The sequence below is a fragment of the Chaetodon auriga genome, chromosome 8 (assembly GCF_051107435.1).
Source record: "Chaetodon auriga isolate fChaAug3 chromosome 8, fChaAug3.hap1, whole genome shotgun sequence".
Lineage (NCBI taxonomy): Eukaryota > Metazoa > Chordata > Actinopteri > Chaetodontiformes > Chaetodontidae > Chaetodon > Chaetodon auriga.
In genome coordinates, this window is record NC_135081.1 from 13350994 (window position 1) to 13371394 (window position 20401).

At 41.1% G+C, this 20401-nt stretch overlaps 1 protein-coding gene across 3 annotated transcripts in view; it reads right to left on the reverse strand.

Annotated features, from left to right (window-relative positions):
* col14a1a (collagen, type XIV, alpha 1a) overlaps positions 1-20401 on the reverse strand; it is a 128990-nt gene that overhangs the window by 34532 nt on the left and 74057 nt on the right. For all 3 annotated transcript variants that reach the window (XM_076736635.1, XM_076736632.1, XM_076736633.1), the window contains exons 28-35: positions 16499-16642; positions 16038-16202; positions 15794-15832; positions 15524-15662; positions 11831-11973; positions 10695-10804; positions 3785-3943; positions 683-760 (exon numbers count right to left, since the gene is read on the reverse strand). In XM_076736635.1, the coding sequence (XP_076592750.1) occupies positions 683-760; positions 3785-3943; positions 10695-10804; positions 11831-11973; positions 15524-15662; positions 15794-15832; positions 16038-16202; positions 16499-16642 (977 nt within the window). The remainder of the gene's footprint in view (positions 1-682; positions 761-3784; positions 3944-10694; positions 10805-11830; positions 11974-15523; positions 15663-15793; positions 15833-16037; positions 16203-16498; positions 16643-20401) is intronic.

Sequence of the window (20401 nt, forward strand, 5' to 3'; positions counted from 1 at the left end):
CTGGATTCAGGCGAGACATGAGCAGCATCTTTTAGAACTTCACCCACGTATACCTGGAGCTTGCCAGCAAGCAAGATAACAACAGTGAAAAATGCTCATCACTCGCCAACTCGTCTCAGGTCTCTGGATCAGGTCTTTGACTCCCATCTGTCTAAGCTGCTCGAGGTATTAAACTTGTGGTACAAAACAATCCGTGTTTGCTCGGTCCCCTTGACTACTGATAAAGCACTTTGTAAAAACAGGAGGTGCTTCTCAGATACTGCGCCCCTCACATATGTGTTGAATCTGTCAAAAGGAGCTAAACATTATGAGCATCACAAAAAATATCACTTTCTTGTGTTCCGTCAGATTGCAGAGGTGGAGATGCCAAATCAACAGGTAACTCTCAAGGTGCATCACATAAATGAACCCCACCACCGGATTGCAGGCACTATTAGCAGTGGCAACTCAACGTCTGTGCTAATAGTCATTCATAGAGATTCCCAGTAATTTGGCTTTAATTCTCATTTTATCATTCTGGACTCAATTTGATTGTAACCACAATTATCACTCTAATAATCCACGGCTGTATAAGTCAGAGCCCTAAACTACGGCGCATTCACACAGGAGAGGAAGAACATCGTGCATCAAAGTGTGCGAACATGTGTGTGTCAGAGAGTATGTGCACGTGTTAGTTTCTTACCAGTGCTGGCAGCTCACAGCACTTATCTCTGCTGGCCCAGGATGTGCTGCAGATGATGTCAAACATCTGGAGCTGGAACTGTAAACACACACATGCATGAGTACACTTATACTTACACACACACACACACACGCAAACCAATTCCATTAATACTGCAATTACAATATTATCAGTTAACACATTTCAAAATACAGAAGTAAAACAGAGGCAATATTACAAATGGGATATATCAAGCCTGTTTTTTTGTAATGATGTGGTTTTGTGGTCTTTCTGTGTTGATAAAAAGCAAGAACAGAGACAGTTTGGCTGCTCACAAGCTCAAATGAGGAGCTGAAAAGTGCTGGGAGACAGATTCATGAAGTCTGGCTGATGTCTGGAGGCTAGTCTTAAACTATAGACCAGGCTATAAATTAGGTTATGGGCTTGTGTCTGACTCATTTCTAAAGTTTATCATCAGGACTGAAGAAATGGCTGGCTCACATATACTGTTTATTTCATTAGAAGGGCAGTTTCTTGTATCTGCATTTCTATGTTTCATCACCCGAGGCTTCAACAGAGAGCTACATCAAACTAACTACATGTATATATCACAGACACAACGTTAACTATGGGAAACTCCCACTTTGACTTAATGACTGTGAAACTGTTTTATCTTGGAAGTTAAACACACACAGACACAAACACAGAATTCAGACTTGGATGAGACTCTTAGTGGAAAACTGTGCTGCTACAGTGACTAAATTATAATCTTTTATGCGGAAATAGTGCACGTAATTTGTTCAGGTGTTATATATACTTGATGTTTACATACTGTCCTATGTCTTATTTCATGAGGTCCCCGATTTCCAAGTTTAAAAGCAGCCACCTCTGTCAGATGTCATACGTAAAATAGTCCAATTGAATAGAAGAAGTATGACAATAAATTCAAATTTGACTCAAATGTTTTTAATTACTAAAGTAAGGCCTGCCCTGCAGCTCGTGCAAAACAGTCTTATCCTAGTAATTACAGTCCTTCTATTACGGCACCACAGGAGGTCTTAGACTTAAAAGAGTCCGGCAGTCTCAGTCAGACTGGAGCTAGCACTGAGACTCAAATGTTACAGCCTTACTGTGATCAGTTTGGGGGGTTTCTGACCCAGATTCATAAAAATGCTGGGCTGGCTTATTGAAACCTTGAGAGAAATGTCACACTCGTCATTATATGATTTAATTTATTCATGCTGATGTACTGTCACTTTTGTAAGCCCCTAAAGGAGCTGACGGCCTGAAAATCCACAGGCTCAGCTGTCATTATGAATGGGCACAACACTCCTGACTTAAGAGTCTCTGGATAATAAATGCTGCCTGTTGTGGAGCCTGAAACAAAGAGTTCACTTTTGGACAAGTGCGAATATAGTAAAATATTTGCTATCTAAGCTTATGCATGTTCCAATGGTGTAATGTAGTAGTTTCTCCAGTGCCCACAGCCTCCTTAAATAACTGTTACCTCTCCCTCTCGCAACTAAGCCACGTTGTCTCCAACTTCAAACCCTGCTCTTAGCCACGACCCTCCTCTTCCCTGGGAAGACTGGTAATTCCAGTCAAGTACCAGCATTTTTTAAACACGCAATCGTGCAGTCACTCATCAAAAATCATCACCTTGACCTACTGATCGAAATCATTACAGACCAATTTAAAAGCTGAGCCAAAGTCACGAATGACCTGCTGTCTGTTGATGCTAGAGACTGTGTAATATTAACGCTGTCAGATCTCAGTGCCGCCTTTGACACTGCAGACCACCACATCCTCCTAGAGCGCCTGGAGCACTCGGTGGCCATTTCAGGCACCGCACTCAAATGGTTCACCTGCAGAGGAGAACATCTCAGTTTCCTTCAGTGGATCTTCACTGTCTGCCCTGTTGTATTTACTATTGGCTGCTGGCTGCAAGCCAAATTGCTCCACAGGGACATTAAAGCTTTACTCGACTCTCCACTCTACTGAAAGCACAAACTGGTGTGGCTCGGGCTGCATGTTTCTGGTTGAACCCGACTGAGTCCGAGACAGTAGTAATGGAGCCCAACCCAAACTCACCACGCCTTCTGTGTTTTATGTTCGAACCCAAACTGAGCCTCACGCAGGTGAGCCCAGCCGCTTGACCAAACCCGACCAAACCCAAACATAATTTCTAAATTTCTGTTTGAACCTGGACAAAAAGAGAAATCCACACTCTACTATGGACAGTAAAGCAGAGTAAATGAACTGATTTGCATTCTTGACGTTAGAGGCCAGGTGATGCTCGTATTATAGTTCCACGTTCTACCAGATGACTGCCTGCAAAGACCTTTCCACACGTGACAGACAGGACATACACTGAATCAACAACCGTCCTCTTTAACAGACAGTAGAGGACACTCTGGTGGTTAGCGGAGAAAATGTCACATTTTATTTATTTTCCTTCATAAAAACCTCTTAACGAATCATTTTCTTTAGAGCGGCTAAGAAGTAGACATTTTGCTAAGAGCAGCGCTCAGTATTCCGAGACGCCCGAGATATCTCACCTTCTTCCTTTCCTGTGTGTGCCAAAAGTTTTATGTAAAGCACTTTGTACATTTCCACTTGCAATAAATAAAATGAACTCCCACTGAGTGACTCACTGAAATGGTTTTGGATATTAATGGTTGCCATTTTATAGGCCATAATGGTTCTCACACACACACACACACACACACACACACACACACACACACACACACACACACACACACCTTGCTGATTGATCATTGCAATCAATGCACAAGGGACAATTATATAAGCCAGCTGATTATCACTTGATTAAAGCAGAATTCCCTTTATTTTTTCTCTAACTGAGGTTAACAGCATTCAGTCAGACCTGCTGTTGGGGGGGGGGGGGGGGTCTTAAAAACAAGCACTTATTTGAATGAATATGCGAAACAGATCTTGATTTCACCGACCCTGCCATATTCCAACGCCCTGACAACTTTCGCACACGTCCTGTCTGAAGGACAGCCATCGCATGTCCGTGACCAGAGGGAACACACAGGTATGCATCACCCACCACTCAGAGTGCACTTAACAATGGCGCAGACAACAGTTCATACTGACTGGAGCAGAGACGTCTCGTCTGCCTCTGGACCGAACCATCCTCCCGAGGATCTCCACTCCATCGGTGGTAATGTTCCCAGCAGCGTTGATGGATTTCTCCCCAACCATGGAGCAATCTAACACCACCTTCACAGATGTCTTGCTGATGGTTACATGGAGCTGTATGGGAGAGAGAGGATAAAAAGCGTAAGACAGACCTTGGGGTATTTCGCATAGTACAGCTCCATCTAACAGCTGTGGAGAAAATAAGATGTGAAAATGTGCTTTTGACCCAAATATCTTGAGCTTATGACAAAAAAAATGCAAGAGTTTAAAGAGATACAGATGGTATCTTGTATTTTGTCTCAATGGTCAATCCTTGTTTAGTCTGTGTTACCCATAGTTATTGTCTGAAATATATAACCAGACAGAAAATGTAACACCATTTTAATTCCAGAATTTTAACAGGTCTTGCGTCTGTGATTAGACACAATACAAAACTTTGGTCTACCTCCTTAGAGGTGGTCGATCCGGCCATCTCTTTACTGACTAGTCACAGTGACGGAGTTCCTTTGCTTATGTGAGGTTTTCATAACCGCAGGCTAAAAGCATCTAAGCACAGAAACTGGTCCGTCCAGTCAAGAGTGCCCGTGAACTCAAACTGCCTCCTTACAGGAAACCACTGCTGGTGCCATGAACTGTGAAATTTAATTGGTCACGTGTTTAATGAGCAAAAAGGGGCTGCAACCTGCTAATAAACTAGACCATTAGCACCTCCATGTTCCACCGTTAAGGGAGCGTTACTATTACTCTCTTTCACACGCTCAATAAAAACGCACTGTAAGTTATAGGGACATGAATGCATGTGAGCAGCACATACACCTCTACACACAAGCACACACACACACAGTAACAATGTTCAGCTAATGTGGAGGTAGACAAAGTTCATATTCGAGCGTCAGAACCCAATCCTTGACTGACATCCGGACGGCTGCTTTATAATGACTTTCTGTTCTCATCCTCCATTCTGCACACTTCACTGGGCATGGCATATGTGTGTGTGTGTGTGTGTTGTACTTTTATGATATAAAACAATATGAAAACGGTGCAGACATTTTCCTGGTATTTTGTGGCATTTGGGGGTTTCAGTTAAGGTTAACATTAGTGGTTAGGGAATAAATATAGGGCATTGAAATGTCTAAGGTATGTAAATGTATATGTTTGTGTGTGTGTGTGTGCGCACACACGTGTGTGTAACTCTGCTTCAGGCTAGCTGCTTCCTATATTTACTCCTGGAGTGACTCAGGCTCATTTTCAGTCTGGAGGAAGTTTATTCTTGAAAACTGACTATTTGAACTATTCCTCTGTTCTCAGACTTGAGCCATATGAAATCTGAAACACCTGGCCAACAGCAGCAAGCATCAGAAAATGTGCTGCTTATTCTAACTGCTTTCTGTGGTCTAAATCCTGTTATAAAGTTAACATAATACACACAGAATGAGTAACATTGGGAAATGAAAAATAAAAATGGTCATAACAATAAAAGACATGCATATGAAACTGTCACATAAAGTATTTTTCCACCATATCTCCACATACATGGACATTTACAGGTTGTGCCCACGACACACTGCTTTGATTTGGGAATTTGTTTTTCCTTCCAGTCAGCCAGTAGTGTCCTTTTTTCCCAGTGCAATACAAAAATCAACTTTTAGAGAGTTGAAACTTGCGATACCTCTCACAGAGAACACAATGGGAGTTTATTGTTGTAATAGTTATAAATGCAAGGTTATAAGTAACACTGTTAAAAGTACAGATGGGTTAACAAGTCTGCACTATACATTAAACAGTAATAATGATGAATTACTTAACACTTTCACTTATAATATGAAAGTTTATATCACAGTGAAATGAATGAAGGACCAGTGTTCTTAAGCTTTACATGCTGAAAGTTACATAAACCACAAGAACGTCGGCGTATTCATGTTGGCCAAGCACAGTCTGCTCATGGTCAGTCACTGTGGCTGTGTCTGAGGGCAGTACACAGTCCAGACTTAATGTAGAATGACACAGATCACAATTTTGAATGTGCTTCTGACACCTGCATGGTCAAGACTGGCTGGATTTAAGGCTAACTTAAATGTTACAAAGATGTTTTGTTCTCGTTTTCGCTCATCTGAGACTCATTAGATGAGCCAGAGGCCGACAGCGGACACACCTCAAAATTCAGACTAGGGATCAGTTTTAAATACACAACACAGGAAAAACAATGACACGTTAGTAGCATAATGTTTTGGAGTCTGTGCTGCTGCTGGCCGGTCAGATGATGAGCTGGATCCACAGCTTATGCTACTGCCAGCACAAGATGAATGAGCCTCTCAGACACACACAGTCTTGTATTTTCTAATGCGACTGCTGTCTTACACATCGACGGTATCTTTCTTTAATATAAAGCAGCTCATTTGTTTGCGTCTCTCTGTCAGCAGATGGTTTTATGTTTGTCTTTATCAGAAATACTTTTCCTTATCATTTTTCAGACATAAGAAAAATTGCTTTTTATTTTCTAAACCACCAACAGTGCTACATTATCTTTATAATGGGACTTTGTAGTAATCTGGCACATTCAATAACAACTCTGTTGTACTTTGATAGCAAAAACCCGAAACACTGAGCTATCGACTTAACATTATCTTTGTTCAATATAACTGTCAAAACACAGAGAAATCAACAGGAAGAGAAAAGCGTTCTAGATTTTCTTTAATTGGTTTATGCTCTCGTTGTGTTTATCGCTCAGTGCAGAACTAACTATAGTTTGTGAAAGCATATTTTATGGCAGTTTCAAAGTTTATACCAAAGTATACTAAGGATCACCATCTTAACAACAAAATCTGAAAAAGAGGCAGATGAAATGGATACAGAGAGATGGTGATGAGAGGTGAAAGAGGAGAGGTAGCATGAGCAATTTCACTTTCTCTCACCTCTTGGTAGCTTCTAAACACAAAATGAAATATATCTCTGATACTGTGATGGAGCTGGAAAATTGGTGCGCAGACAAAAACACACCCCCCCTCACCCCCACCCCCCCACCCCCCCACCCCCGACACACACACTCTTTCTCTCTAAATTGATATGGCAGTTTTTAAACATGCTGTATGAGATAATGTGAGTTGAAGAAGATGAAGCTGTCGGTATGTCTGCTGACTCAGCTGTCTCTGACCTGCACTTTAAAATGCGCACGCTCACTCAAGCATACTTGAATTGTGTGTGTGCGCACGCCTGCACACAATGTGCTTTTGTATATGAATGGATGTGACTGTATGATTTTCGTGAGCGTGCGCTGTGTGTGTGAGCATTTAGATCCATGCATGTACTCTATGTGTGTGGACTTTCCTTTAGCTTGTGTGTTCGCAATGTGTGTGTTTTCTCATTTCCTGTCCTCTCTCGTGAGCAATATTTGAACAATCAACCCTAATATTCTGCTTTCACAATGGATACAACTAATAATGCACAAGCTGCTCTTTTAACTTTAAATAAAGTTAACCTGTTCTGCTCATCACTTCCTCTAAAGTCCAGAGATGACCAACCTTTAGGAAGCTCGGACGTCTTGTAATGTGGGAAACTAAAGAGAAATGTACACAACAGTTTTGTTGCAGCTGAAGACATTTGACAGTGTTGTCAGTGTTTTGGATTCACAACAGAAATAAGGTTACTCTTCTGCTTTAAAGAACAAGAGACATCTGCAGTGTTGACGGGCAACTCAAAGTTCTTGAACTGACTTTTGAAGCCTTTTGCAGCATCTGATTGACTGAAGTTAGATTTCACATGTGCTCTGCTATGTCGACTGTTTCTCTTGAATGCCCATGACAAAAAAAAGGCTAATCTTGTCTAATCTTATGCTGACAATAAAAACAGGGAACTCTTTTTTGGTGTAACTTGCTCCTAGTATTCAAATGTAGAGTACACTCAAGACCACAAACAGTTGCAACTAAAATATTCCAGGTGCTGCTTCAGGTTATTCTCTTTTACTTCGAGAGGAAGTTGTATCTCAGTAATACTCTTGATTTACTAGATTTTATTTCAAAGATTTCACATTGTTGAGGCGTGCTTGATTCATTCTTAAACTGCCATGTCGTGTCACCACGTCACTTATGACAAATATGTTAATTTAGCTCATGTGCAGCGTTTCCCTTGCAGTGATTCAGTGTAACGCCTCATCATTTTGTCACTGTCTAATCACTTCCACCTCACCTGCCTGCTAAAGTCCCAATCCAGACAAACTGGGCAACCTTTCCGCACTGTCTTACCCAATCATAACAAAAATGTACTGTAGGCCTACAGCTGAAGCCAACTTTTCAGAAAAAAAATTTGAAAAGCTTCATACATTAGGTTGCAGTGACAGTGACTGACAGTGATTAATCATCAAATTGTTAATCATCGGGAGAATAGATCCAACCACCACACCGCTTTGTCAGCCACTTACTGTGTCTTCTTCTCACAAACACTCGGCTCCACTCATCCCAAATGTCTCCTTCCAACAGACACAACACATTTATTTCGAGGCGTTTGCTTCTGCTTCCCCATTATCAGCTCTTCCTCTTGCCAAGAAGCCACCAACATTTATGGAAACACTTTTAGAATAATCATTTATGAGCAAATGAATTAAGAGTGAATTGTGATTTCACTCTGTGAAATATTGTGGATTGGTGTGAGGTAGAGAGCTCCAAAAGCACTGGTACAAATTATTTCCTGAGTGTACATTTTTACAGCGTACAAGAACAACTTTAAGTGCTCTCCTACATTTTTCATGTGAGGCATTTAATCATTTTTGGAGATACAGAAAAACTGTTCATACGCTTCTGGAGTATAATATGGCTCTGAGCTATATGTGAGTTATACTGAAGATAACTCACTTCTCCTTCCTGCATGTCTCTCCATTGTTCTCTTTATTTTTCTGTCCGTGTTCCTCTTCGTGTGTCAAGCTCACTGTCATATCTCTTTCTTCCCTCCATCACCTGTTTCTGTTTTCTGTGTTTCTCTCAGCATCGCTGAGCAGTGACAGATCCTGCCAGGTTCGCCTGCTTTCACGCGAGGTGTCTTCATATGGTAATCCCTCGGACACACACACATGCACACGCACACGGACACTCCTCTTATTCACTTGTCATCCTGTCTAAACGGAGACGAAGACTTCCTCTTGCCAGGCAGTCTCCTGCATCTGTTGCCTCACTCAACATTGTCATGTTCTCCAACAGAAAGACACAAAACAATGGAGAAGACAAAAGGGAGGAAGAGAATGATGGACAGCTACTCCCTGACATTTTGAGTGCTGAGATAAAGACAGACAGACAGAGCTGGTGGGCTGCTGTTGGTGTGTTTTCAGCACAAATCCACAGAGAGTCGGCAGCTCGACACAAAAAAACTATTTTGTCTACAAAGGCTTCGCCACTCTTTTAAAATGTAACAAAACAATACATGCAGGTGTCCATTTCCATCAGCCCTGCTGCAGTAAACACACCTCCTGAACAGTGAAGTTAATTCAAAGAACTCGTATGCAAAGACAAAACAACTGAAGGTCATACAGCAGGCTGTTAATATTATTTTGTTTTGGTTAATGTCGTTGAGACTTCATGCCAAACTATTTTGCAATGTGCATTTATCTTTCACTGGGCTTGTTGAAGCCAAACCAATGGCATCATTTATTCAGCAGAGACATTTGCATCATTATTTGTTCCATAATTTCTTTTTTTTTTCACAAAACACTTTCTCGTCTAAAGCGAGCAGAAGATCATCTTTTATTGAGGGAGTGTCATCAAAATTTTGCATTTACATTCAGTCTGGCTAATTTGATACAACATCATTTACATAAAAATATTTGGCAAGAATCCCAGTGATTGAGGGAAATATGAAATGTCTTTGTCAGAGAATCATTCACGAGGACAAACTAATATTGTCTCTGCCGGTCCCGCAGGGAACAGTAAGAGCAACAAAATCATGGAAACTACAACAACAGCCAAAAAGTTTTGCCTTTTCTAATGATGTTTATACAGTATGTTTGCAGATGGACCAGTTGAAACCTGCTCTATACTGTGTACACATCATATGCACTTTGTTGGAGGTGCTACATTTATGTGGCACTGATTCCAGGTTGGGCAAAATGGCTATGGGATTATTAATTCAGCTACTGATTTTTAAAATTATTTAGTCTGTAAATGTCAAAAATAATGACATACGTTCACTGTAACTTCATCATGGGAGACCACACAGAGGTCTGAGAGGGTGATGAAATCTCCAGTCACTCCCACTCTGTACACTCCACTAGTTTAAAAAAATAACACGGGTGTAGAAAAAGCAGTGGTGAGTGGGAGGCATAGACAGAAGAGGGAGGAGGGCTATCATCACCTGCACGCACACTCAACCAAGCAGTGTTGACAGGTCAAGAGAAAAAAAAAAGTCCAGCCCAAGAGCCACTGGAAAACCATCCAACAGGCTCCACAACTTGAAAATACATCATCAGCATCAAAATACAGTCAATTTTCCTTATTTCTCTCTCTTTCTCAGCGGTTTGCCACAAAGCCTCCCCTCCCTCTGTCCCCTCTACTCTGCAGAGTTTCAAAGCAGGAGATCTGAATATTTATCTGAAAAACTACCACCTAAAAACTGGAATGACAGTTTGGCAGTGACAAGCTGGTATGTAATGCAAACTGGCGTTGAGGTGGTTCCAGGTCTAATGGACTTTAACAACCCAGTAAAACAGACTGGATGTGGACACACACACACACACACACACACACATTTGATTTCTTTCTAATGGCTTAAATGTTCTGACCAGCAGCTCAAAGCTCTTATTATAATGATAAGAAACAGAGGCGAGCATGTCAGGATGAACCTGTATTTTAACCATTTTTTTAGCTCACATATATCAAAGACTCACCTTGTGGAAGCTGCCATGGAAGATTTTTTTTATGTCATTTCCTTCAAAGGTGACGGTCTGGAAGTCTCCTTTGTAGTCATTGTTGAAAAACGTCAAGGTCTTTCCAGAGTCTGCGGGGGAACACAGCTGGCGGTGAAAGAGGATACACACTTGTCTTGTACACACTATTGTCTCTGTCTCCTGCTATTGGACTCCAATAAAGATCTAGTCTGCAACAACAGTGAACTTTACAGGTTCATCAATATCAGGAGCAAACAACAATTAATTAAGATGAATTTTACTATAATAAAATATAAACTTCATCAAATGTCATTTTGACTTAGAAATGCACTGATTCCATTTACTTTCATTGTCATATATACATGACGTCCCTGTCATTTCAAAACCCTTTAATATCATTCTGAATGAAGTTCCTTATTGAAAATAAGAGAAGCAGAAAATGACTCTGCGTCTGGATCAGCGGACAGAGATTTCAATCTTTTCTGTTGATTCCCAAAAAGACTGGTGGAGGTGTTTATGTTGTGTTTATGATTAAATTTCAAGTAAGCAGGCTTCCTCCAGCTACTCCTGACGATCCCAAGGTCATCCAGGTCAGCTGGTAATATGATCTCTACAGCAGGTCAGAGGTCTGCCCTGGCTCTCCTCCAAGTTGGTGGTGTCTAAAACACCGATGTAGGTTGACGCCTGGGGTGAGTTCACCTAGCGTGCAGAATTTCTGTGACATCACTAAACTTGAAACCAACACAAACCCTGCAGGACGATCAATCAATCATCATTATCACCATGCCGTCTGCTCTGGCTTTAAAAATAATGGCTTCATATTGAATTGTGGGAAAAAAAGGGAGGCGTTCCATCAACAAGGTGCTCAGCAATCTCTGCACAAGGTAAGATGGAAACTGTGCTCCTTTAAACGCACATCATGTTGGATCAAAAACACAGTTGTAGCCCAGCTGTAAATAGTGATTTCTCTCCTGCTTCATTTCTAAAACCTGCTGCATCTTGAACTCTCACTGATTATTTGAACGGGACTCTGGGAGCTGCTGCACACGTGCTGTTTGCAGTCGTCAAACTGTGATGTGTCACGATGGAAGCGACACAAAGAAAAGTTAGAGAAGCAGAAACTGACTCAAACTTACTGTCTAGAATCAGTCCCACCAGTGGCTCGTTGTCCTTGTTGAGGATTTCCCACAATGCAAAGGGCTCCTGCGGGGTCTCAGGAAGTAGGCGGAGCATCATAGAAATGGTGTAGTCGGAGGGTAAACCTTCAGGGTGGAGGTACCTGGTACGCACATGAAAGAAGAGGAAAAAAAAACCACACACACACACACACACACACGCACACGCACACGCACACACACACACACAGGCAGACAGTGAGCTTATCTGTGCCCTCAAGGCATGTATCCACTAGGTGTCTTTTTCAAAGTGCCACTGTCTCTTCTCAGCTTTTGCGAATGCTTTCCGAGTGCTCTCGGCTGCCTCAGACTGTCTTTGAGTACCGGCTTCTTTTTGATCACAGAGCCTACCCTTTTTTGGATAGCTGCCTTCGAGCACCTCAGGTTCAAATTATCTCAGCTTCAACTTTTTTGAGAGCTCGTCAATGTCACTTTTCACAAACTGAACAATCACAGAACAGGAAGCTACAGTTAAAGCTGGTTGACGGTAAAAAAATAAAATAAAATAAAATAAAAAACAAGAAAAAGCTCCAACATGACAACATCACAGACAGAGAGGCATAATGGGAGCACATTTGAAGCCACTGAATGCTCCTGTTAAGTTTCTGAATGCACGAGTTTTAGACTTGAATATGTCCCTGTGGTATAGTACTAGGTAAAGTGTAACGCTTCTAACCTGTGCCTGCAAACATTTCAGAGAAACTGTCATTTGTTTTCAGCATGTCTTAATGCAGTAAAGCCTCTTAATTACAACCCAGATTCCAAATAAGTTGGGACGCTGTGTAAAACTTAAATAAAAAACAGAATTCAATCACCTGCGAATGAACTTTGTTCACCAGCATACGGTTTTACGAAGTGTTCCTGAGCCCATGTAGCAACATCCTTTATACAATCATGTGTTCACAAAGTGGTGAACCTCCCTCCATCCTTGCTTGTGAATGACTGAGCCTTTCCAGGATGCCCCTTTCATACCCAATCATGATACTATCACCTGTTACCAATGAACCTGTTTACCTGTGGAATGTTCCAAACAGGTGTTTTTGGAGCGTTCCACATCTTTCCCAGTCTTTAGTTGCTCCTGTCCCAACTTCTTTGAAATGTGTTGCTGAATCAAATTCAGAATAAGCAGATATTTACAAAAATCAATGAAGCTGATGAGGTCAAACATTAAATATATAGTCTTTGTGCTGTTTGCAGTACATGTAAAAAGGGATCAGAAAATGATCTCATTCTGTTTTGTGAAGGTTTTACACAGCGTCCCACCTTCTTTGGACTTGGGGTTGTACTAGTGCTCATGGTCTACATCTGCAGTTTGAAACCTGAAGACAGGCCCTGGACACTTTTAATGTTTTGACTGTTAATTCATTACAGATTTGGCATGGTCTAATTAAACTAGATACTATAATAGCTCCCAAAAGCATCCTGTGTGAATATGACTGATGTCACACAGCAAGGCCAGAGTTAGCTCACATGTTCTGGTACACTCTAAACTCACAGGGTTCTGGGCTATGTTTGGAACCCTAGCTGAAAGCTTGGTTTACTGGTTTACAACTTAAAGTCGAGACAGCCATCTTTGGGGTACTGGGTAATGAGATATCTCTGACAAACAGCAAAAAAGATGTTGCTTTCCCTCCCTCAAAGCCAGGAGAAGGATCCCGTCGGAGAAGAAATCTGCAAAAGCAGTGGTTCCCAAATGATGAGACGTTGTGACAACCATACATTATTATTGAAATATACAACTCGTGGTAAAACATAGGCCTTGTCTCCGGAGTCTGTATCATGAAGAGGAATAATCTGGTGGGTGAGTGAATTTCCCAGTTGGAGAGTAAAACCAAGAGCCAACATTCGTGTTGTCTTTCTTTTTTTCAGTTATGAACAGGATTGGAACTGAACTATTTCAGGGTTGTGGGGAAAACACAGACATAAATAGTACAAAACTTTGAAAACCACTGTGCTAAAGCATTGTTTATTTCAGCGACTTAATGTTCTTTGTCTGGATAAGAGCTGAGGTGGCTATGGACTGTATTTGCCCATTGCTATGCTGGTCTCCAATGACAATAATTAGAAAAAAAAGTGTCCTGTGTGAGCTATGAAAACTTAGAATTCAGTTTATTGGTTTCTGTTCAGCTTGGACAAGTTGAATTATTGATACAGATAATTGCTTATTATATAGAAATAACTTGCAGAGACTCTGTTCCATGGGGAAACTGGTGAAGTGTTGATTAGTGGACATATCTACACAATGTGTTTTGTATATACTGTACTCCCCCACCATGTTGATTATTATTTAAAAAAAATATTTATAATTTATCTCTGAGGCCCTAAGAGAGAACAACCTGAAAATGTCAATTTGCTCTTTGTGTTAATTGGCAGAAAGAATTGCAGGGATTAGTGGAAACTGCATGTTTAATACAGTGCTGCAATAATCTGCTTCTGCTCAGTGCTTTCAGCAAATTTCTCAGAAAATCCACAGTTTGTCAAAACTGCTTTCTCTGTAAGTTTTGAAAAAAGAAAAAAAAACACACTTTCTGTAAGTACTTACATAAATTCATCAGAAATGTGTGCCATCTGTCGTGAGTTGACATCTTTCTAACACTAATGGGCTCAACAATCTTCAAGATCACTATTTGTGGATGTTAGCATCGGGGTCAAGTAAAACAGAAGTCAGGTGTTAGGAGTGGGATTTGCACCCCTGTCTCCTAAAAGATAACCCAAACAAATGTTAGCTTTCATCTCAGTTCTCAAATGCTTTGCTATTAGCCAGACAGTTGGGTCATTTTCATTGGCAGCACTGTTAAATTGTTCGAGCACCCTGTGTGAACTGTTGGCTGACAATTCAAAGTGTTCTGGTGTTTGTGTCCTGCTGACAGTCACCACTCCCCATGTCCAGGAGAGGAAGGGAGAGTCACTCAGCAAGCAAACATAGGATGGACAAACAGTGGAGTAGGATGGAAACAACTAGGAAACAGAAGAAACTTCCACTTAAACAGGAGTGAGCTGGATTCAACAGCATGTGCTGTATTTAAAAAAGAAATAAGATGACTGAGTGCTTTTTGTTACTGTGCATGGATTAATTTATACACAACTTAGCGATGCTCATTCCTCAGAGGAACGTTTTAACATGCAGATATTTTTTATTATATTTGTCATTTATTAATTAATGTGTCTGTCATGATGAATCTTTTGTGAGACTGAATCAACCTCAATCAAATCAAAGCCTCTGTATTAGTAATTTGTTCTCTTGTGTGTCTTGTGAAGGAGATCTTGACCTCAACGGCACTTGAACAAATGAATCAGCCGCTGAATAAACTGTCACGTCCGCCTCCGCCTGCTGTCTAAGCTAATATAGTCAGACACATAGCACAGGTTGATGTGTATTCATGGCCAAGCTTTCAGGCAACACCTACTGTTAGCATTGGTTAACAGGTTGCATTTATGAGAAACACAGATGAATGAGAACAGTTGAATAGCTGAATCCAGATATAACAGAACACAACACAAGTGATGGAGATAGAAGGATTAATCAGACACAGTAACCCTGCAAATCCAACTCATTATCAGACGACAGGTATGATGCACAGTTTTTTTTTCCTTGCTTTTGCAAACATAAGTCACTTTATTCTCCTCCTAAGCGCAGACTAAGTTCTTACTCACTTGGTGGGCTGTGACACCAGGGCGTCGCGGTGTAATCTGTAACAGGGGAAGCTGTTGAATGAACCAGGCTCCAGAGAAACTCCAGGTATGGTGCTGTACTCCTTCTCTACAAGGCCAAACTTCTCCATCATACGGAAACCTGCAAGAGACAAATGATCGCTACCTTCATCTTCATCACGATCAACATCCTTACCATCAGCATCGCTATCTGTCTATGCAGGTTTGGTACAGCTGCGTGACTGTATGTACGCATTTATTTGCAGCTCTTACCTGCCATTGTGTTACCACTCATCAAAACAGATGGACAAGCTGAAAGAGAGAGAAGAGTCAATTAGTTCATCCTTGATATCTTTTCTTTACTCACTCACGCTGTCTCTCCACAAACAAGAGCCCTTTCTCCACCTTGTTTCTGCCTCTTTCACTCTGCCTGCATCCCTGTCTGACTTTTCTGAACTCTCCCCCCTCCTGCTCTCTTACCCTCTCTCTGTTTTAATCATAAGGTGGTGTTACTCACTCGCAGTGGCAGCCTCACAGACAAAAGTAATGAGCTGCTCTTCTATTTTCTTCACAGCATCCAAATCGTCCACAAAGAAGACGTGTCTGTCGCTGGGCTTACTGGCGATATTCACCAGCTCCCCGTAGTCTGCGTCCGCAAAGCCAATGGCAAAGATGATGTAGCCTGGAAATGGAATTTAACACGACAATTCATCCCAAGTTTTAAAGGCAATGGAAAGGATTAAGTAGAGTAATGTCACACATTGTTGGAGTTATGGGTTAAGTCGGATAAAACAGTAAAGTGTGGTGTACCGGACGTAAAGCATCCAAGAAAGGAGAGAAGGATCTGTCCTTCATCCTGCCAGTATTGTGCCGACAAGCCCAACTTACCTCATCAGTTGAATACACGCTCAATAAATTATGATGTTCAGAACTTTTTAAAAAGACTTTATTTCTGTCTTTGGTCTAGAAAATACCGACCATCCATCTGCATCTCCTTGGATACTTTGTTGACATCATCTTGCGACCGTCCGTCAGTGAGAACAACCAGGACCTTAGGAACGCCCCTTCTAGCTCCAGCCTCTGGGGTGAAAATAGACTCTTTCACATGTTTGATGGCCCGACCTTGCGGAAGACAAAAAAGACATCATTTGATTTAAAAAACACAACAGCATGTCTGCATGTTTTAGCCAATATACCCATTTACACCTCCTGTTCTTTAAAGCCATAGATAACCATAGAGTTTGAGATGTGGTTTTTTCTAACTTCCACTGCACAAATGAAGCATAGCATTAGCTCAAGCAAAGCAACGCTTGAACTTGTATTATCTAATTGGTATCAGCTGTTTCCAACATACTTCACAATACCTGGTTTATTCACAGCTGAGTGGCTTAACATATTCATGCAGGTGCACAGCAGGGACGTTAAAACCTGACACTTATCACTGCTCGTCTGCTGAATACACTCATGCAAATATCATTTGCTGATGCAGCTCATTACGCGATGTTTTGTATAGTCGATTTAACTAATATCTAACGTTCATGTGTGTTTGAGGGAGAATTAGCTTTCTCAGCAGAATCCTTGTTGCTGCTCCCTCAAAAACAGCAGAGCATTTTCTGTCAACTCCAACTGAACTTCAGCGACAGCAGCAGAGAAAAAGAGAAGATGTTTACTTCGATTATCTAACTTTCCGCAAGATTATTTTCATGTTGCAGTGAAATGAATGTTAACCAATTATGGCTGCCAATAAAAAAAAAGAAACAGCACAGCATACATGGGAACATGGCCAGCAGTGATATTACATATATATATTCTGATTAAAAAGACTTAAAATGCAAAACCACTCGTATGATCCTCATTAACAATTGGAGAGAATCCTCTCCCCCAGCTCTAGCATGGATGTGAATGACCTTCGCTACAATTTTAATGTACTTGATAATTTGAAAAGCACATATCTTTATTCTTCCACTGACCCATAACTATTACATGACAACAAGTGACGTAAAAGCTCCTGAAACCAGATTTAGGCTGAGCTTCCACTTGCATGTAAAACAGAAAACAATGAGAAACACTAAAGATGAAACTGACTAAGATAGAAATGTCACAATCCAGTCTGTCAAAAAGTTAAAATTAGATGAACTTCTGACAGTGTGCAGGTCACCTGCTAATGGGCTTAATCAGTCAATCAAATCTGTCTAGACAGCTTTGAAAGGTTTCAAGACCGCCCACAACAAGGCAACCAAGGTGGTTTCACTGCACATGTGTCAGTGACTTAAAGAATGCCTTTTGTATCATCCTGCTTCACGCGACTGAAAAAATACTGAAGGTTTGGTCAAATAAAATTCAAGGAAGTCTCATCATGAGCAAGGTGAAACCAAAAGCACTATGCTCAGATATTCTGTATTTGTATTATATTTCTATTGATCTATCCACTGAGGAGTGAAGTGAACTTGATGAATGATAAAATGTGAAGGATTGTTCTTGTTATTTACTGGCAAAAAACAAAGTACAAGGTATAGTCATTTAAATAAGAGGAGAAACTGACCTGCCATAGGCAACAATGTGTGTGCTAGCCAATGAGCACAATCCCCTGATCATCCCCACACACAGGCAGGTAGTCTGTATTCAATGCCAATTTTTCCATACTGTCCATCATGATTTGCATTAATACTTCATAAATCTCATGCACTCATCTCCACCTGACCTTTTCAGAATTAAATGGACAATCGCTGCCATTAATCCTCTTAACACTCTCTGTCCTTTCATACTTTCTCCTCCCACTCCTCCAGTGTTTTCAAGAGTGATGCTGAGACTCTGGAAACTTTGCAAAAAAAAAAAAAAGACAAGCAGTAAATGGTCCTTTAAGCTGGCCAAACAAGTGAAGAGTGTGTGGTATAAATGGATCTATATGTGTACGGTGTCTCTGTCTGCCAATTTCTGACCAAACAAAAACCCTCAGACCGCATCCCCGTCTCCTCCTCCTGTTTTTATTCTTTTTTTTTTTGTTTCTTTTTTACACTGAGCTGTCAGTGATGACAAATGAAAGAGTGCTTGGCCTGTAAAGTGTTGTGTTGTCAGATATCTGCCAGTGATACATCTGTTTCTACGCTGTCCTCTGATCACACTGAGCAAGACTGGAATTACAGCAGCTAGCCAGGCATGAAGGGAGACACAGGAGAGAGCAGAAAGAGGAGGGGGGGGTCGAGTAAGAGGAGGGGCCGGGCGGGTGGGTGATAGAAGACGACAGGGAAGGGCAGGTAAGAGGCCAGTGAGACGGGGGAGAGGGAAAGGGAAGAAGCGGAGGGGGCAGATGTGCAAAAGAATGTGACGAAAAAAGGAAAAACAAAACAGAAACATGTCAGTGGATGTTGGGTTCAAAAGCCCATCGCTAATCAGTGATCCATCACTTTGTGTGTATGAAGTAATGCATGTCAGTTTGGATTTGTCCCACTGTCTGGCAACAGTTTACCAGTTTTCTTGCCATGACTTCCGAAGGGAAACAATGAGACAGAATAAAAACTGCTAGAAAATCATCTCGCCTGTTTTAGCATCCAAAGCCCTGGTGAAATATAATGAAGTAGGAGACGTTTGTCCCTGTTCAGTGGCTGCGGGTGAAATCTAAAGAGATTGTAACACTGTCTTTAGGCTATTATGAACAGCAAGAGCTATAAAATCCTCTAATCTTTGAAAAGTTACGGTGAGATTTTTTTTAATTGCATAATCACATGCATTATTGAAAACGTACAATGGATTTTGAATGGGTTGACTAACTATAAAAGCCAGTGAAACTCATTCACAGGCCATTCATACATTCATTCCAGAGCTCATTAAAGGCCCATAAAACCTTGAAAATTGAGTAAGAGGATCACACGACTGCATTACTACAGCTACAGAAGTCAGACTGACTGTTAAAGTGAAATTATAGAAAAAGGCCAATCACATCTTGACTAATGTGTGAATATGTTACTGTACAATTAAGGATTAAAAGTAACACTACACACTGGAAACCAGTCATCTCCACACACACACACACACACACACACACAGTACAATCCGAGCAAAGGATTAGCACAATTATTCATGTAGAGCATGAAAATCAATCTCATAAAACACACACACATTCATATATACATATATGCACATCACAGTATATGTACAGGGATAAAGACTATTATAGCTGCAGCCACATTAAATCAGTCATTCACCAAGCCAATCAGAGGCTCACTAATACCTTAATGAATAAATGCATAGTGAAAAGCCAAATCCCAGAATACCAGCTTCAACACCCTGAATCCTCAACATGCTCTTCCTTCACACTCATACGAGAGGGTGCAGATGATGGAAAACAGACAGAAAAGGCTTCTGACTAGAAACGAGCTCAGAAAGGTGAATAAGTATCTGCTCCCCCTCCTTGAGTCTCCACAGTGCCATTGAGCAAATTGCTCATGCTCCTGCAGCTACAGTAGTAGCACTCTGCTGCCAACAGAGTGGGGGTCAGTGGGCAGCTTCCAGGTGTGGTAATGTGAGCAAATGTGACGCAGCTTACTTGCTAAAATGCTCAGGTTTAAGCAAAAATCTATCAGAACTGCTGAACACGGTTAAGAAACTGAATGTACTGGTGGAAAAATCCTCCTGGAACTGACACAAGCTTTGTAACTTTATGTGGATCAATGCATCGTTTTAAGTACATTCGAAGATGCATTTTCAGTGTGTTTGCTTGACCTAAGGGTTATAGGACAGAGGATATAAAGTGAGCTAGCTATTTACAGTAAAAACATGAAAACAGCATTAAAGCTGTGGGGTTTCTTGTTGGCTATCACTTGTATCCACACAGATATCTGCCAGAGGCTCAGGGTTAAAGAGGGAGAGAGCTACAGTCTTTTC